The sequence below is a fragment of the Anopheles nili genome, chromosome 3 (genome assembly GCF_943737925.1).
Source record: "Anopheles nili chromosome 3, idAnoNiliSN_F5_01, whole genome shotgun sequence".
Classification (NCBI taxonomy): domain Eukaryota; kingdom Metazoa; phylum Arthropoda; class Insecta; order Diptera; family Culicidae; genus Anopheles; species Anopheles nili.
This window is the reverse complement of record NC_071292.1, coordinates 54,036,750-54,054,326: the sequence shown is the minus strand read 5'-3', so window position 1 is coordinate 54,054,326 and position 17,577 is coordinate 54,036,750. Positions and strand designations below refer to the sequence as shown.

Below are 17,577 nucleotides of genomic sequence, written 5' to 3'. Positions count from 1 at the left end.
GTTCACTATTTCCACGCTGAACTCGAGGAATTCGCTTAACACTTTACCGTACCCGCAACGTTATCACTTCGTAGCAGCGTTTTATGCCGTATTCTGTTGAAGATAGACCGGAATTTTACCGAATTTCACTGTCTAAATACTCCCAGCACGCAGCGCAACCGTCCGGTTCGCTGCCATTTTTCGTTGAAAATTTTCCCACAAGTAAAAAAAAGGGTCGGCTCTGTTTGTGTGCGATGCGCGTAGGATTCGCCGTAGTACGTCGTCCTTTCCACTGTGCGTGTGTTGGTGCCGGATCGTAGAACACGGGTGCATCTTACCATTGACAAGTGCGGGCCTGGGAAAATGTGGAAATTTTTCCTTTCATGTGAGCGTAGAGTGATGCGATGTGTGCGCAGAGTCACCCTGTGGTACGTCGTGACGCACGTGGTTGAGGTATATTTGCACTGGGAAATCTTTAAGGATTAATGCAGTTAAATGATGCAGTAATCGATTTTGGGAAAAATCAGATGTAAGTAATAGCTTGCTTCCATTTGTAGAAAAACATTTGAAAACGTTGACACCTTTTACAGCATTGTGAAATTAAAAAAAAAATCATCGTTTTGCATTATAGTTTCCCATTTGTAATTTGTATTGCAATAACTATCATACTCACGATTTAAGCATGATAAAAAACAAAAGAAGAAAGAAAAATCATTATGCATACATGCAATGCAAAATTACGACAATTTGAAATATAGCTACATGAAATAGTGGTGTCCAACTACTTTAAATAACACAATTTTGTGGATGTAAATAAAATTCCAATGGTCCTTATTGGCGTAGTAACTTTACCTATAACGTATAGCTTTACCTATATCCTTATACATTATGAAAGGATTATGATGCAGAAAAGCTTAACACGTTAAATCTACCTCATATTGCTTAAGGAATATTCCTCTATTGTGGCTAATTTAAATCTTATAATACTGTTTTGAATAGATAGATGTTGTAGTAGTTGAACGATTGTGAAATCCGATTGTTCCATACTTTAAATAGTTTAAAAATTTGAATTGCAATTGACATATTACTACGAATATTTTTTTAAAGGACATGTTGTCAAACCGATTACGAAGAGCTAACCTGTGCAACTCCATATATTACCACCCAGCTACACTAGCCGTACATCAGAGAGGAATCTTTTTCGAAAACATTGTTATCTGTTCTTACAAAAAATAAATAATAATAGGATTTAACATACGAAAAGATTCATTTTAATACGTTTGACAAATTTTACATACTTTTATCTTTATTAGTACATAAATTCAAATTATATTTTATTCATAAACCTCACTCTACTGATGCTATTTTCATTATTTTTATGTTATTACATGTGGTTGTTTTTGTACTGAAATACTGAGTACTGAAACTTTACATGAAATTAAAACTGAAAGTGTGACCACATCCGTAAGGCGCAGCGGTGCGCCCATTGTAGGCTTGGCGTTAGTGTTCGGTGTGGTGTTATTCAAACCCAACGCCGCGGGTGCTTCGTACCATTCCTGCAGTTTGTACCGAGCCAATAAAGCGACGGCAACGTGTAAATCTTTGAAATCTGCTCTCGACGCGTGCGGACGTGTGCGCTCCTGTGTCTCGAAACCGCCTTTGCATCGCACGGAATAGGCGTTTTGTTTGAATCGCGTTCGGTGTTTAGAATTGTTTTTTCCTTTCGTTTGCCAGCCAACGAATAACGAAATAAAACAACGTGCGTAAAGGTGTGCTCGAGGTTCCACGAACCGTCCCGTTACAGAGCGCATCGTCAGTGCTTCCGCCGAATGTTTTGTTTTAAATCCTAGCAGTGCAATTGTTAGCATGAGAAAAAGCGAATAACGAATCCCGCAACCAGAATAAATAAGTGCTGCGTGGAACAGAGCGTGTTTTTTCTGCAAGTTTTCGTTTTGTTAAACTTCGCCGAAAGGATCGCGAAGCAGGCGCTTGTGCCTGAGTGTTTGATCGTGTGCGTTCGTGTGCGTCCCACCCTCAAGTGATCTCTGTGTGTCCGATCGTCTGGAGCCAAATCGAATTTACGACACAGAAAAAAAAGAAGGTGTGCACGCAATCCACCCGGGAAGGCAAGCGGTTTTTGTGGGCTTGTGGGGCTTGAATATCTACTGCCGGTGAAAGTTTCTAAAGATCGATTCCGGCACCCTTCCTCTTTCGCTCTATCTTTCTTTCATCCTCCCTCTCTCTCTCTCTCTCTCTCTCTCTCTCTCTCTCTCTCTCTCTCTTTGGGTCCAAATTTGTGGGCTCCTCTTGTTAGCGGAGCAACGTTTTTTTTTTCACCTTTCCACGCCCGTGTGCATGTGTGTGTCGAGGGTGTATTCGCCTTTCCGTGCCAGAAAAGTGTGCTTTGAAAAAATCGCCATCGCAGAAGGCGCCGTTTTATCTGATACCGTGTGTTCCTTCTGCATTGCAGCATCGAAAGCGTAAGTGCTACGGGCGAGTTAAAATTTTTGTGGAAAGGATTACTGCTGCAGACGCGTATACGAACGAGCACCACGGATCTGCAAGGGCTGGAGCATCCGAACTTCCGTCAACATGAATAAATCGTGCGCCCGGTGCCAAAAGGTGGTCTACCCGATCGAGGAGCTAAAATGTTTGGACAAGGTAAGCCTCGAAACTGTGCGGCCCTTCGGTGAAGCGGTCATTTTCCGCGAGAGCAAAATGGATGGTGTATTATTTTTTTTTGTGTGCCTGTCCCGGGTTCTCTTCTCCGTGTGCGTGACGCGATCGTCGGAGATCGTCCCAGCGGCCCAGCGCGATCGTACGCGCGGAGCGTTCCAGCACAAAACGGGGTTCACTGGTGTGAGTGTGACGTGATCTCGCGCACCTTCGTAGCTGTTTTTCGGTGATCAGCAGATGGGGGACTTTAAAAAAAAAGACATGAAACGGTACCTGTGGAATGCGAGCCCAGCCACAAATGTCACGGGATGGAATTGATCCGGAAATGGAGGGATTATTTCCGTACCCGTTTGTTGCTTTGCTCCCATCAAAGTAGCCCTCCAGGGCGAATGGTGTTCTACGATTGAAGAGCATTGGCGTAACGTCATGAAATGCGATATTCAGCATGACGGTTTGTTTATTGCTACTAAAAAAATACTCGCAGTTATGAGATTCGCATGAAACATTACACTGTACTGATAAGAAACCAATCGAAACTTGATGCGGAACGTGCGAGTCTGTTTTAAACATGGCACAGGTGTTAAAACCGCTTAATATATGAAACCCCTTCTGTGGTTGACTAGTTAGGTAGTAAGAAAAACCTCTTATCAACGGTTACTGACATCCATCAGTGGTCACGGGACCAAAATAAATTAAATGCGGAACTAAAGGCGCACACGATTTGTGTATATGATTCGCTACTCTCCTGTTGTTATTGGGACCGTGTGTTACCGGGCTTTGATAAGATAAGAAAGAAGCCCGACTTATCACTGGTGTCCGGGGACAATATGGCCACCGTCGAGGTGCCGTCGTTATTCAACTTGCTGCCGTTACGAGAGCTGTCACGATTCATGAATCATAAATTGAAACAAAAAAAAAATCACTACTTTGATGACCGATTTGGGCGCGATTGTTGTTGTTGATGTGGTTTCGCTTGGCGACCTTCGTACCGGCGCGTAAGTGCCGCAAAATTGTGCCTACCACTAGCGAAAAACTGGGCCCTCCCCAGCCCGTTGAAACAAAAACCCCTTGCGGCAGCAGGTTTTTTTGTTGCTTCTCTTGTTCCTTTTTTTCTTATGCTCGCATAACACACGGAATCAAAGCGGCGCGAGCTTTGGCGAGCGATTTCGGAATGCTGGAATGGCACATGGCGGCGACCCTGGAACCCTGAGAAGAGTTTGTTTGGATAGTGCGTTAACGCATACGGCAGGAAGGGTTCTGTTTGTTTCTTTTTTCTCTTTTGCTGACCAACATTTGCGAGGGTGCATGGAGGACATCCTCCATCGGCATCCCTGCCTTGGTTTGCTTAGCTTCTCACGGCCGGTTTATGTTGATGTGACTGTGGCATACTTGCCGTGGTGTGCTGGAATATCTGGCCGGTGTATGTGCGTGTGTGTTCCCGGGGTTACGTTGTTCGTGTGCCGTTTCGTTTGCGCAATAAAACAATTATAAAAACATGTGTTTTTCCTGCGTGACTTAACGGACCCTGAAGTGGGCGGTTGCGGAGTGAAGGCAACTGGCGAAGGTACGAACTACCAGGGAGTGAGGCAAGTGGGCTTTGCCTTGAATCCGGTGCGAAAAACGGCAGTAATCTATTACTGCGGGTTATTTATCATTCGCAAACGAAGGGGCGGTGAAAAATCAGCTCCTCTTTTTCATGCAGCGATTTCAGTTATCTCTTTGCTGTCTGGTTTGTGACTCTAATTGTTGTGTGAGGTTGAAGTGAATAAGTAGTTTTATTGGCGATAAGCTTTGCTAAAAAGGCCGTTGAATGTTGCAATAATTGCCAACATATGTGCTGGATTTGTGACAAATATCAAGTGCAATGTAACGAAGAAAAGCATTGCTAACCTTCACAGTAAATATCAGAACACCGAAGGTTTACTTCCAGACTTATCACAAGGTTTCGTTGCGTGTTTGGTCCACTCATTGCGGGATCACGAGTCGGAGAAGGAGCCACTTTTTTTCCATTCATCGGACGCATCCAAATGGAACGCAGGTGCGGGGAGGTCATGGTCATGCAGCGAGCTGAAACGCAGGGCAGGAAATAAATCAGTGCCCCCAGGAAAAGGCAAAACCATTCGCGGCCCGATGGAAAGGGAAATAATTTCCTTTGTTTTCTTCCTTTTCGGCTTCGTTTCGCACCTTTTTCCACCGCAGCTGGTGGCCGAAGGGTGCCTCCCAGCTGGTTGGGAATCGGGTGCGAATTGTTTCTACTTTTAGCCCCGATTCACGGTTTTCTTGCTGACCAAACCGACCACCAGACGGTGAGCAGATGATGTCCACGGACGGGTAAACGTTGGCCGAAATGTGGTTTAGGTATCGCTTATTGGATGATGATCGAGTTAAATTGTTGCTTAGGCACGTTTGCACGCAGGTGTTGCTTTGCACAAAATTCACCCATTTAACAATGGATTGATTTAACGTGCGAGATGTTCATTTTTGCAGCATATTATCGGGCTGAAACGAGAGTGAATTTTAATGATCTCAATTTGCTCAGAATGGGAAGTAAATCTTAAACGGAAAACCCTCCACTTCAAGCACAGCAGGAAACAAATTTCCTTTCTTCTGGTGGCATCTTGCCGGTTTCACCCCAGGAGCAAAGTGCCCCGACATTTGATCGCATGTCTATTTTCGTAAGAACAGCAAAGAAAGGCCTCACGCCGCTGTTTAACGGGATGTACCTAGCAAAGCGGAATAAAAAAAACTCCAGCCAGGGATTATTTATAGTCAGAAGAGACCTAATGCACTTATCCGTCGAACGCATGCAAGAGGGCAGCCATTTGCACTCAAGCGAAGAAGCTGCTCCCGGAAGTGCACACACCAGTGCATAAAGGCAGATGTGCTTTCAACGACGTCTATTCAGCAGGGAAATTGAGAAGACTCGTGATTAGAGATGGTTCACATAATGGCAGAATCATTGGAATATGCTCTGCGTTGAAAAGCTACTTAAATTACTCTCGATTTGTCGGACTAAAAAATCCCCAAAATCTTTTGCGCAGTTTTTTTTCCCTTTTTGTTGCGGCCTAAACTCGTCTTTTACGCTGCTTGCGATTTGGGTCGTAAAAAAATTGTGCAAATTTGCTTTTATTGCCACCGAATGGAGTACTTCCTTATATGCATTCGTACAACGCATGATGAATGCTGAAACGCGCTGCGAGCGTACGTGGAATTTCAGCATGACGTTCGAACCCAGCTGGAACTCATCGGTGAGCCGTTCCGAGTCCAATAAAATACAATCAGCATGAGCTCTAAAGGGAGAAGCACGGCAATTTTCATCAATTGTCCTACGACACACGTAGAGAGGAGGGTGGTGACGACGATAGTTGCCATGTGTGTGTCGTACCAAAGCACCGCAAGTATTGCTCATAAAATTAGCAACAAAAGCGTCCTCTGATGCCCGTTTTGGCCGGAAACGGATCGGTGAGGACGATAATAATCATGGTCCACACAAAAATAGGCATCCTCACCAATCGACTCGTGCCTTTAGTTTGACAATTGAGTTCGTTCCAGATGTTTAGCCATTCGGGCTCGGTGTTTGGAACCCGCAATGGTCCCGCGGGGAATTATCTGCATGCTCATAAGGTTACACTACGCTGCATGATTCAGATCTAGATCGATTTTAGCGCTAGCATTAATATGAGAACATGAAACAGATGTGCCAGAAATTGGCCCGTGAATCACATCCCAACGCGGTGTGGGTCTTCTCGTATTTACGTTGCATCTCAAAATGGCGAATGAACGATGATCTCAGGCAGTGAGAGGTGACTCGGCAACGGATCGTCTCGATCTCTCTACCACGACCTTCACAATGGTTTTTTGCAATTTTAAGCTCCTGCTCGGAACGCGTCGGAACACGCATCTGTTCGCGATATAAGCGCGATGAGTTTGACATTCCGGTCGTACCTACTGGACAAACGGCATGACGTCAACGGCCCCCGCGAACAGTCGTGTGTGTGTATGTTTTGCTGTTTGGTCCAGACGGCGGGATGTTGTCAGCAGCGAACTCCCACCGTGTGTAAGCTCACGTCATCGCGCACTAGCTAGCGCACACGAGAGCGATTAGATCACGCGACGTTGGTGTGCGCGGAAAATATGATCGCACACAAGTTGAACCCCTTCCGTGTTGTGCGGACCGAAGATAAATTGGAGTTAAATCGACGAATTGATGTGAGTGGCGCCAAAGTGTGCCGTGTGCTTATGTGCTTTTGCGTGGTTTACCTCGTGATAATAATTTTTTTCCACCACACACCACACGACGCCATCACGCAGTGTCACGTCAGCGGTGAGTTCTGTTCTGTTCACCTTGACACGGGCATAAATTAGTTGTCTGTCACATGGCAGCTCCGTGTGGTGGTCGAAGCTTTCAGCAGCTGGATTCTGTCCAAGCGCCCCGTTTGTTTGTTGCTCAATCCGGGATCGATCGAACGTGATTTCTTTCAACACACTGGCACCGATCCCCGGGCGGCCGGACGTTTGCATTCCAAACATGCCCCACCAACGAAACAGTTGCATGTTTGCGTGTGCTTTCTATCGCAAATTGACAATGCAGCTGCAGCAAGCGTCATCGCGCGTCTATGGAGATGGATTGTAAATTTGCACATTGTCGTCGTCGACGATGGCCGTTAGCGGCGGCATCTTTTCTATCATCGATCCCAGAGAAAGGACAGCTGCAGCTGCATTTTCGCTCGTCGCAAGGGCTGCAGCTCGAACGAGAAGGGCACGCTTTTGCACCTAATTGCACTTCGTGTCGTTTATGCTCTAAGGGGTTCGCCGATAATGCCACAGAGGGTTTGTGTTTTGGCAGAGATCGATGGCGGCATGTCGAATTCCAATTCGCCGCCCGTTGGGTGTTTTTGGCAGTTTGAGACTAAACGAGTCATTATTCACACGTTAGCTTTCAAGGGGTCGAGGTGAGGTGCGCTTAAATGCGCAATGGATGTGCACCATTACAAATAATGGCAACATTCTAAATCAACTGCGACATCTCGGGCTTTAAAATTAGCGCCAGTTATTTGCGGAATTGATCCACGGCCATCATGAGGCTAAAGTTCTTTTTCTTTATGACCTTGCGAGCATTAATCAAAGCACACCTTCTGGCATGAACGGCGGATACGCATCGAGCAGAACCTGTCCCGCTCATGGTCGGCGTTTTTTTTTTTTGAAGAAGCACGTTTTATCGGGTGTCCGTTGACAGCCTTCGACTTTGCATTCGTTGGAAACCGTACGCTCCTGAGAATGTGGTCTGTGTGTGCCTGCGACAACACGGGCGATCGAACGTGACAATTTCGTGCGGTCCCTTTGCCCCAAACAACACCGACATCCGATGTCGCGTTCCTCATATCAATGATGATGACGGTTGATGATGATGAGGGGGTTCGATGGAATTTTTATCGGTGCATATTTTACATTCCAGCATACACATTTCTGTCGGTCTGGCTGGCAGGGTGTGTAAAGCCATTTGCGGTAACGGTCCTGGCCCCGGTGTCGATTTTTAAATCGACGTGCTCGTTCGAATTCATTAGCGTGTGTTGACGCACACCGGTTTTAGGCATCGCGGGAACTATGCGCTGTGGTTTGCTTTCGCTTTCGAAGAAGGTGGCTGAAGGTAGGCTTGGAAAAGGGGTGAGTTGAGTTAGCTTGGGCGTGATTTAGCCACCATCACGAAAGCACTCCTGCCGATTCGATCGATCCGATCGCGATCGCTATCGTGCACACGGGTGGATGGAAGCGCGAGTTTGATTTCTCGCGCATGTCCAGATTATGAAATAGGCTATCTTTTGAGGCGTTCCTCGAGTGGCTTGAAAAAAAAAAGAAATGAAATATTAATACAAAGGTAGACGAGAAATAAGGTCACACCCCCCCATCGTGTTGTGGACGAGAAAGAGAGAGAGAGAGAGTGTGTCGGTTTCGCTGCGAGACGGGTTGGGACAGAAATGGAAAAGTTGAAAGCAACCGGATCGTCATGAAACTGAAAGCTGCTCAACAAGTTGTCCTGTTGCACCGCGCGTCGTGGCAACGCTGTGTGCGTCCGAACTGATCCCGGCTGCAGGCGAATTGATCCCGTATGAGGTTAGGGATTGCATACAAGGCGAATGGTGAAGGTGCTAGCGTGGGCAAATATGGAGCATCCTTCTTGGCGTTTGCAACACCCCGTGCAGCTTAGCTGGGCTGTTTATGATACGCGTTAATTAATTGGGCATATGGTGGTGCTTATTTACGCTGTCAAACGAGCGTAAGCGGTAGGGAAACATCAACAACGCGGCATCCCAGACACACCAACACACCGCGTAAGGCGTAATCCAAACAAGCACCACCACCGTGCATAATAACATCAGGCCCCTTATTGCAACCGTGCTTTAGAGTGCAATAATTACGCAATCGAACGGAGGAACTGCAGCTCGTGGCGTGTGTGGGGCCAGGTTCGTGTTTACTTCCAAACAGGCTGTTGTAAATCGGGGGAGTGCAGCACATGTGTGTTTGTATTCTAGCTGAGAATAATGGCCCCTCGGGACGCGCGAGTATTGCGTGCAATTTTTCTCGAACTCTAGCATGTTGTTAAGAGTAACACTAGCGATTGTTCTCTATGCAACTGTGGGGCTGGTTTTGTTTTTTTTTTATGCAATTCACACTCCGCCGTGTCATTAATCTGTTGTCTGATTATCGTACCAAAAAGGTGGCTCGAGGGAAGGTTTCACGAAGCCGGCAAGGTCACACCGGAATATACGTCTTTCGCCTTGTTTTCTAGCCCCAGCTCGTGGTGTAGTGGGAAATGGCTAATAAAACCAACACACATCAGTGCCAGAGATCGAGGTCTGTGCGATCAAGCCCCACCCCACGGGCGAGAGAGAGGATCGGCTTAGGACCGGTTTTTCAATGGACACGATCCCCACATAGAGGAAAAGGGTCCCCAATTGCCTCCTGGGCCTGGCAACGTTTCGTTCGTGGTACCATCAATACAGCTTCACACGGGGCGGTTGAGTGTGCGTTCGCTTGCGCCGAAACGCAATCAAGCGAAACTGCGTCCTCCTTCGTGAAAAGCCACCGAGGGTCAGCGAAATGAACAGCTGCACCGTGGGAGCGGGGTTTGCCCGTGCCGGATGTTCCCCTTGATTGCTCGTCCGGAACCACCACCTGGCTGGATCTGGCAGGGAATTGTCAACCATCGGAAAACAGAACACTTACCCACAACAATCGAACCGACCGATTGGAGTAGTTCTGCTCATGATCCTGGCCTTTTGTCGATATTCCTCATGCTGTCGTTAGATACGTTCTTTATTGTGTGCGATCGTGGTGGCATTGTGTTTGAGTTATAGATTTTTATTTCCTTTTCGCAAAATAACACGCTTTTGGGGTCTTTATATCGGTCGGTTGGTTGGTGTTTTTTTGTTTTCCCACCAGAATTTCAAACAGCTATCGCTTCTGGTTTCCCAATGGTGGATCGGATTCTGATCATAGATTGGAAAGGCCCACTCGCCCAGCGCGCTAATGGCCATCCGCAACAATGCTGCTTCGTTTCTCACAATTAAAAATGAATTTTGGTTTAATTTTTGCACCACTGCGAGAGAGATTGTCGCTTCCTGTGATTAATAATTCAAGCATGCGAATGAAAAAGACGATGTTTGCTCAATTTAAAAAAAAAGATCAACAGCTCAGACACACTAAATTATTGATGTCTGCTAAAGTAAAAACGATTTTGTAGAACTCAAAATTGTGTACGGAAGCGCATACAAACGTGGTTTATGTAAGCAGTCCTTTAGGTTGAATCCTGTACAATATATGACGACCAGTAAATTACTTATAATTCAAGCATGTTTTGCATCTCCCGAGCAAGTGAAGAAGAGTTACATCACGATCTTGTGGTTTGTGTCGTTTTAATCAACCGAGGCATACTTTCACCGTTGACCCCTGTGAGGAGGGGTAGAGAGAGAGAGAGATCGAAACAGCGTCTCACAAACCTCTGATGCCAGGAAAAGCCGTGTAATAATCTACCCGGATGCAACATGACCCTTGCACGAGTTGCGCTTTTCTCTCTTTCTCTCTCTCTCTCTCTCTCTCGCGCCCCTGTAACGGAGGAATGCTTTAATCGGCAACGGCTTTTTTGAGTCAATGAAAATAATAAAAAAAAACCCCGAAAGAGTGCGACGGCGAGAGAGCGCATGGAGAGAAGTGCCATTACGCCAGGGGTTGAAGTTTTTGTTTCCTTCCTGTGGGTTGTGGGTGGCAAGAGGCCACGCTTCGTTTTCTTCCGCTCGATCACTTTCCCTACGCGCTCAAGAGGCAAAACCCAGCTTTAGGAGTCTTCGAACGAATGAATCGTGCCACTCGCGCCCCGACGATGTCTGCAATTTGTCGTGGTCTTTTGTCCTCTTGCGCCACCATCGGAATGCCCTCGCGAAGAAGAGCACCCTTTCGAAACGGCAAGCCCCACAGGCACCGAAACGCGGGAGATCGCACATTAGAGAGCCCACCGATGGGTGGCTTGGGGTAGGATTTTCTTTTCCATCTAAACCCCCCGTTTCCATCCGGCTATTCGTCAAGACGGCTTTCCCGCTTTTCCAAATTACAACGCCAAAGTCACTCCACACCGCCAACAAGCGTTGTTGGCTGAATGGACGTGCGGTTCCTCGAGAGTGCGAAAGAAACGGATAAAGGCGCGTCCAATTGGCGTTGGAGTGAAAGTTGCATTGCTGCAATCAGCTGCAATAACACGCGGAGAGCCACACACTCATCGGATGTCATCATGTCGTAGTGGATTTTCCGTTTTTGGGGAAAATGAGTGGCAACATCCTCCTCCGGTGCCAGGTAGTCAGTGACATTGTCCAGGTCCGTCTTTCCAGGTAGTGACATTGTCCAGGTCCGTCTTTCTCTGGCCTGCCAACACCATCTGAGGGATGGCTGGAAAGTGTTGTAAAGAAAGTCGACGATGGCTCTACTGTGGCCTCATGTTATGTCTGTAACGTTACGAGTTGGATCGTAAAACGTAGTCGCGTTATCTTGTTTTCCTGCCACAGTACGTCGCCTGCCAGCTTATGTAAGCGGATGTGCGGCTCATCAACACCTCCCGCACATTTTTTGAACTGCTGCCGAATCGGAAGCACACAACGCAACCGTTTAGCCATCGCGTGTATTTCACTTTCGATTTCCATTAATTGGCAGGTGAGCAGGCATCGAGGAGGCTTGTGCATGGGTGTGGTACGGCATTGGGCATGATCGAGGACAGGTAATAGTGGGTTGTCCAAATAATGAGCTGCCGCATTTCTTATCCGGTTGTGCGCGAGGTGGCACGCAGGAATCGATCGTTTATTTCCGGACAGCTGATCGCCGCGAGCGCTGTTCGAGGTAGCGAAATCACGTTATAGGTCCGCAACGACATGTACATGTGTCTGAGCCAACGACCTCATCGTTAATTAGTCAATCAGACTAGACATTTGTTAAATGGCGCGCATGGAAACAAGGGCACGAAATGGGTGGTTTTCTGTTAAAAGGACACCAGGTAATGATCGATCAACACGCCCTTCAGTGCATACACAGATTCTAGGGAAATCGTACACTAGTTAGCATGAGTAAACTACAAGACTTGTTTACAAATAGTGCTCGATTTGATGGGTGATAATGGTTGTTAGTGTTATCAACATTCGGGAATTGGTACGGAATTGACATTAATCTCACAATTCCCAACTAATATATTCCCTCTCGTCAATGTTAGCGATTGCACAGTTCCCGCTGTGCAGGTTTAATATTTGGCGATGGTTTCCCTAAGCTTCAGTTTGCAAATGATTGATAACCCTTCGTGAGGGCACCCGGCTAAAGTCAGCGTCAAAAGCATGCCGCTAGGCTTCGCTCGTCAGTGCACTGCAGAGTGGCCTAATTTTGCGTAGACTCTAGATTGCTTCATCACGGCGTCGTAAATCGTGCCACGGATCAAAGGAGCATGCACTATCAATACCTCAGAAGTCGAGGAAATAATGTGCGCCAACCCAATGCTCGATGTGAAGAGCCTGCTATTTCTACTCCAAAAGCAGACGACGTGTGCTGTGGCCAGTTTCCGTGCGCCGGGATTTTGAACGCAGAGTTTGTTTGGTGCAGGCCGCGTTTGATATGACAGCTGAATGTCAAAGCATGTTTCGCTGTTTGCACGAATGCGCTTCCCGTGGATTGAGGTTGTTTAGAGGCACGCTTGGAAGTTTGGAAAACTCTGACGGGCTCTGTTGGATGGGAGGTCCTGCGTCTTCGTGCTGCAAAGATGCATCATACTCCCGTGGGCTTTGGGGATTGTTTTGGCACTGACGTGCCGAAGTTGAAGTCGAGAGCGAAACTATGCAGTTGGGGCGTCTTTCACGCCATACCAAACACCTCCCATGTCCGTTACATGCCGTTGTGGTAAACTTCCTGCAAAATAGTTGTCACTACCGGCACGAACTGCCAAGCGGACGCAGCAATGTTTTGCAGTGTCTTATCACACCGGGATGGACATGTTTTTTAGTACATAAACATATATCACCGTGAAGGGGCAATTTCGGTATAAAGTGAAATGGCTCCTCAAGCCAGGAGGTTAGAGTTCCTTGGAGTTTGCTGCACGATGGACACCAACGCTAGAGCTTTGTTTTCGGCCGTGCTGCTGTTGGCGATGGCTGCTTATCTGCCAGGAACATCGGCAAACTATAACCTGTTCTGTCACAGTAAGCTCCTTTATTGTACCTCTTCTAAAGAATAAGGATCTTAACGTGCTCGTGTGTGTTTGTTCCCCCTCTAGAAACGTGTCCTCCGAACGAAGTGTTACTCTGGTGTCCTCCTGTGTGTGAACCAACCTGCGACAATGACTGTGTCCCAACACCGACGGGCATTCCATCGGAGACGTGCGTCTGCAAGCCAGGTTACGTGCGTCATCGTGGCGAATGCATCCCAAGATGTGAATGTCCGGCTCCCTGCACACAACCACCTCCAACGACTCCCAAACCAAATTGCCCATTCTCCTTCGTTGCTGTGAGTCGCAACAACGATGTGCCCGCACCGAGACCTCACTTCCAGTTTCCTCGGCCCTCGTTTTCGCCTCCCGGATCCTACTCGATGATGTCGCAGTCTCAAAATTTGTCCTCCTCCTCCAACTATCTGTTCCGGCCAGTTCGGCCATGTCCTCGGAAGTGTGAGTCTCCCACAACGATGTCCCCGTTCGAGGTGTGTCCTCCCAACGAGATACAGCAGAGATCACCGGTGTGTTGTGAGGAAACTTGCACCCGTTCCTGTGCTGCCGTCTCATGTCCAGCTCAACCATCTTTAGGACCTCTTGTGTGCACTTGCGCTTCCGGTTTCGTGCGGCACGAGGGTCGTTGCATCCGTCGGGAGGAATGTCCAACCGAGGAACCTAACTTCTGTGGTCCTAATGCACACTACAGCCCCTGTACGCCGTGTTGCCAGCAGACCTGTGATAACGATTGCAGCAAGATCTTCTGCATAGCGGCCTGTACAGGTGCGCCTACTTGCGTGTGCAACGAAGGATACGTGTTGCACGAAGGCCGTTGTATCCTGCCCTCTGAGTGTCCTCGCAAGTGCCCACCGACCACTCCTGCTCCTCCGACACCATGTCCACTTGTGTGCCCGCCAGGATCAAGCCTGCGACAATACCGACCTTGCTGTGTTGACACCTGCACCACCGATTGCAGAGTTGTTCGATGCGCTGAAAACCGCTCAGGACCACCGACGTGTGTGTGCAATTATGGGCTCGTGATGCATAACAACCGGTGCATCCCGCGTCATCATTGCCCGAAGACGTACAAGGCCTCGTTTGGGAGTGTTGACTACCCCACCACCCAGAATCCTTACGCCTTCCTGATGGAGGAGTAGGAGTCCGTATTTATAATGTCTTATTTATTAAATAAAGCCTGTTTTTATGAACTTGTCGTGTGTGTGGGTTTTTTTTTAAATCGGTTTAAGAAATGGATTTTCAATGTTAATGTGTCGGCGGAGTACAATTACCCACTTGCCATTCCTCTTTAACAATACCGTTCTTTCTTTCTTTTCCCTCCATTGCAGACATGGCACAAGACGTGCTTCAAATGTCACGAATGTGGCATGACGCTCAACATGAAGACGTACAAAGGATTCAACAAACTGCCGTACTGTGAAGCGTAAGTACCCATTTATGCCCGCTTCCCTTTGCCGTTGCTTCTGGTGGCGTTCTCGACCGCGACAACGATGCCCTTGACTTGCCCCGATAATACCTGACGTGCAAAAGCTACCTTCCACCAGTGGGGGACGAAGGCTTTCGTGGCTACCAAAAGCCTACGCGAGCCTTCGTGGTTCGACCGCGCGCGGTTATTTATAAACATTTCGGACACCCATACCTCTACGTCCAGGCCCTTTACACCCAACCACCCCACGACGACGAGCCACCCATTCTAGGGGGTGGTTCACATTGGCTCGTCGGCACGGAGTCATCCGCCACGAAAGCATCAGGGCGCAAGATGCACACGAGCGTATAGAGGCCTTCCAGTGTAATGCCTAGTTCAAGGCCCTTTTAGGGTCCGCCAAACGGGCTTCGGCTAGGGTCAATTGGATTAATGAGGCATGGGTCGTTTGGTTTGCTAGCTGGGCTCCGGTTTATTTTGACGGTTCCGTTCGTCCGGTTTATTTACTCCACACTGCTTTACCCGCTGGAACTAAGTGTTGATCAATGTGCTGTTGCTTTCGGAAAGCGAGACCTTCAACGAGAAGTTCGCTCGAGGTTGCGTTGGTCGGCTAAACGCGTAGAGTGCTGAAGGGGGTTTTGTTTGTGGTTCTGAGTGTCTGATGTCTTGAGGTGGCGGTGTGTTTTATTTATTTGGTTCTGATTTAATTTCACTTCAATCGGGAACACCGAGGAATATGAAACCCGATCCGCGAGCCTGAGAAACGTGAATAGGATGAGGGGGACTAAATTAAGCTCACTGGTCCCAGGAGTTTTGAGTGCGCTATCGATATCTCAGCCCTCTCTGTAAGGGTTCGAGCGGCGCGAGCTGGCGTATTTTTATCGACGATCCGTGACGGCGGCGTGTTCCTTGAAACGAATATATACCCTGCCCTCCTTTGGAAGCCATTGATACCGACCGGTTTCTTGCCGATGTAAACCAAGCACGCTCGTAACGCGGGACCACGGTGGATTATCGTCCCGCTTGAAGGGCTTAAGAGCTTCCCGTGCGCCCGTGCGGGAGTGTGGAAAATCGAATGGCGCAGTTTTGGCGTCACGTTTTGCCTTGGCTCGAAAAGCGAACCAAAAGGGGAGGCTTCTACAGCGTCCACAGTCGCGCGAAACTCGATTGAGCAGAGAACATCATGCGATCGGGAAGGATCGTGGCTCTCAGGGCCATTCGAGCCCGTTCTTATTGTCGTTCGAAGGGCTGCATGAAATTTGATCCACCTCAACTTGTGTGTGGGTGTGTGTGCGCGAGCGCCTTTTGGATGTGCAGATTTATGCGCAATGGGATCCGCGCGGGTTTCCAGTGCGCGCTGAGGATGGAGAAAATCGAGAAGGATGGGAAAGTTGTGTCCTTCATCTCAAGCTGAGGGCAGAACACAAGAGTAGCGAAAAACGTGCGACATTAATTGATGTGAGTTGAGGGAGTTTTATCACCACAAAATCTATCCTAAAATGAAACCGTTTTTTTTTCTAACGTCCAGCAACAGTTGAAGGTTACTATCTCCGAAAAGTTGCCTACTTTGCCGGGTTGGCGTGTTTTTCCTGCGCCGAATAAAACAATGTTTTCGTGTTGGGCCTTTCTTTGTGAGCCCAAAACACCAACCACATGGCCACAAGGGCTAATGTTATTCGGGTGTTGTTTTGCTACATGGCTATTGGGCTGACTTGGCATAAAATTAGTCGACAATGTAGGTCAGGGGCTTAGCGGCTCTTTTTTTTGTTTTGCCTTCACTGCCACCCGAAACAGCTGCTCCAGTCAGCAGCGAGTGTGCTGTTGGACGTGATTCCGTCGTTTTTTTATTTCCTCAATTGCATTTTATTCACACCGTAAATTATACCCATCAAGCATTCAAATTTCCCCTGCATCGGCCCGAAAAAAAAAGCGTATTCGTGATTGTCATATGTGCGGCGTTTAAATTTCATTGCTGGTCGCAATTGTGAAGGCTTAAAGGCAGCAAAAAGATACTTCTCCTCGACGTAACCGTCGCTTTGTTTGATACGGTGTTCATCGGCATGAAGGTTACCATCGTTCATACAAAAAAAAGATATTTGAGCTTCTGGTGGCATTTTTTTCCTTTCTTTAGTGCGTTGTGCGCAACGAAAGGAATTCCGGCACGCGCTATCAAAAACCGGCTCATGGAAAGCTGCATTATAGAGCGCGCGTTTGAAGCGTCAAACCGCACTAAATAGTCCGCAAATTGGCCGGTGGCACGAAACGGCAAAATGTCCGCATCGGGGGTTAGCTGCGTAGCTGAATTTCCGCTCACGACGGTGGCGCCCCAATTTCCGACAACAACCGTGTCCCGTAGAGGACTCCGCACAGGGCTAATTGTGTGAAATTGCTTCATTCCATCCATTTCACACAACCGTAAGGTCTCCATTGCGGCGGGCTACCTTCCTTTCAGAGGTTTTTCTCCACGCGGAAGCGCCACCCAAGCGCGCCGTGCTGGAAAAATGTCGGAAAAGCAGCCGCATTTTCGCGATCGATTTGATAAACGACCGTTAATGGTAGATAAGGGGCGATGAAGAAATTTGCTCTCAACCAAAGGTCAAGCTCTCGACGGTACACCAAGCCGAGAAGCGAATGCAGTAAATCCTAAAACCCGTTACCTCCGATACACCGGGGCTGCGGAGAAAATCCTCTCAATAACCCGCTGGTGCTCTGTGTGGAAGGGCGAGTGTTTTCATATTTCGTTATCCTACTTCGT

General features: G+C 47.9%; 1 protein-coding gene across 1 annotated transcript in view; it reads left to right on the top strand.

Annotated features, from left to right (window-relative positions):
• The first annotated feature begins 2,571 nt into the window (after window positions 1-2,571).
• The window catches only part of LOC128726022 (LIM and SH3 domain protein Lasp), a 39,365-nt gene continuing 24,359 nt past the window's right edge, over window positions 2,572-17,577 (top strand). The window contains exons 1-2 of the mRNA XM_053819802.1: window positions 2,572-2,640; window positions 14,728-14,822. Of these exons, the coding sequence (XP_053675777.1) occupies window positions 2,572-2,640; window positions 14,728-14,822 (164 nt within the window). The remainder of the gene's footprint in view (window positions 2,641-14,727; window positions 14,823-17,577) is intronic.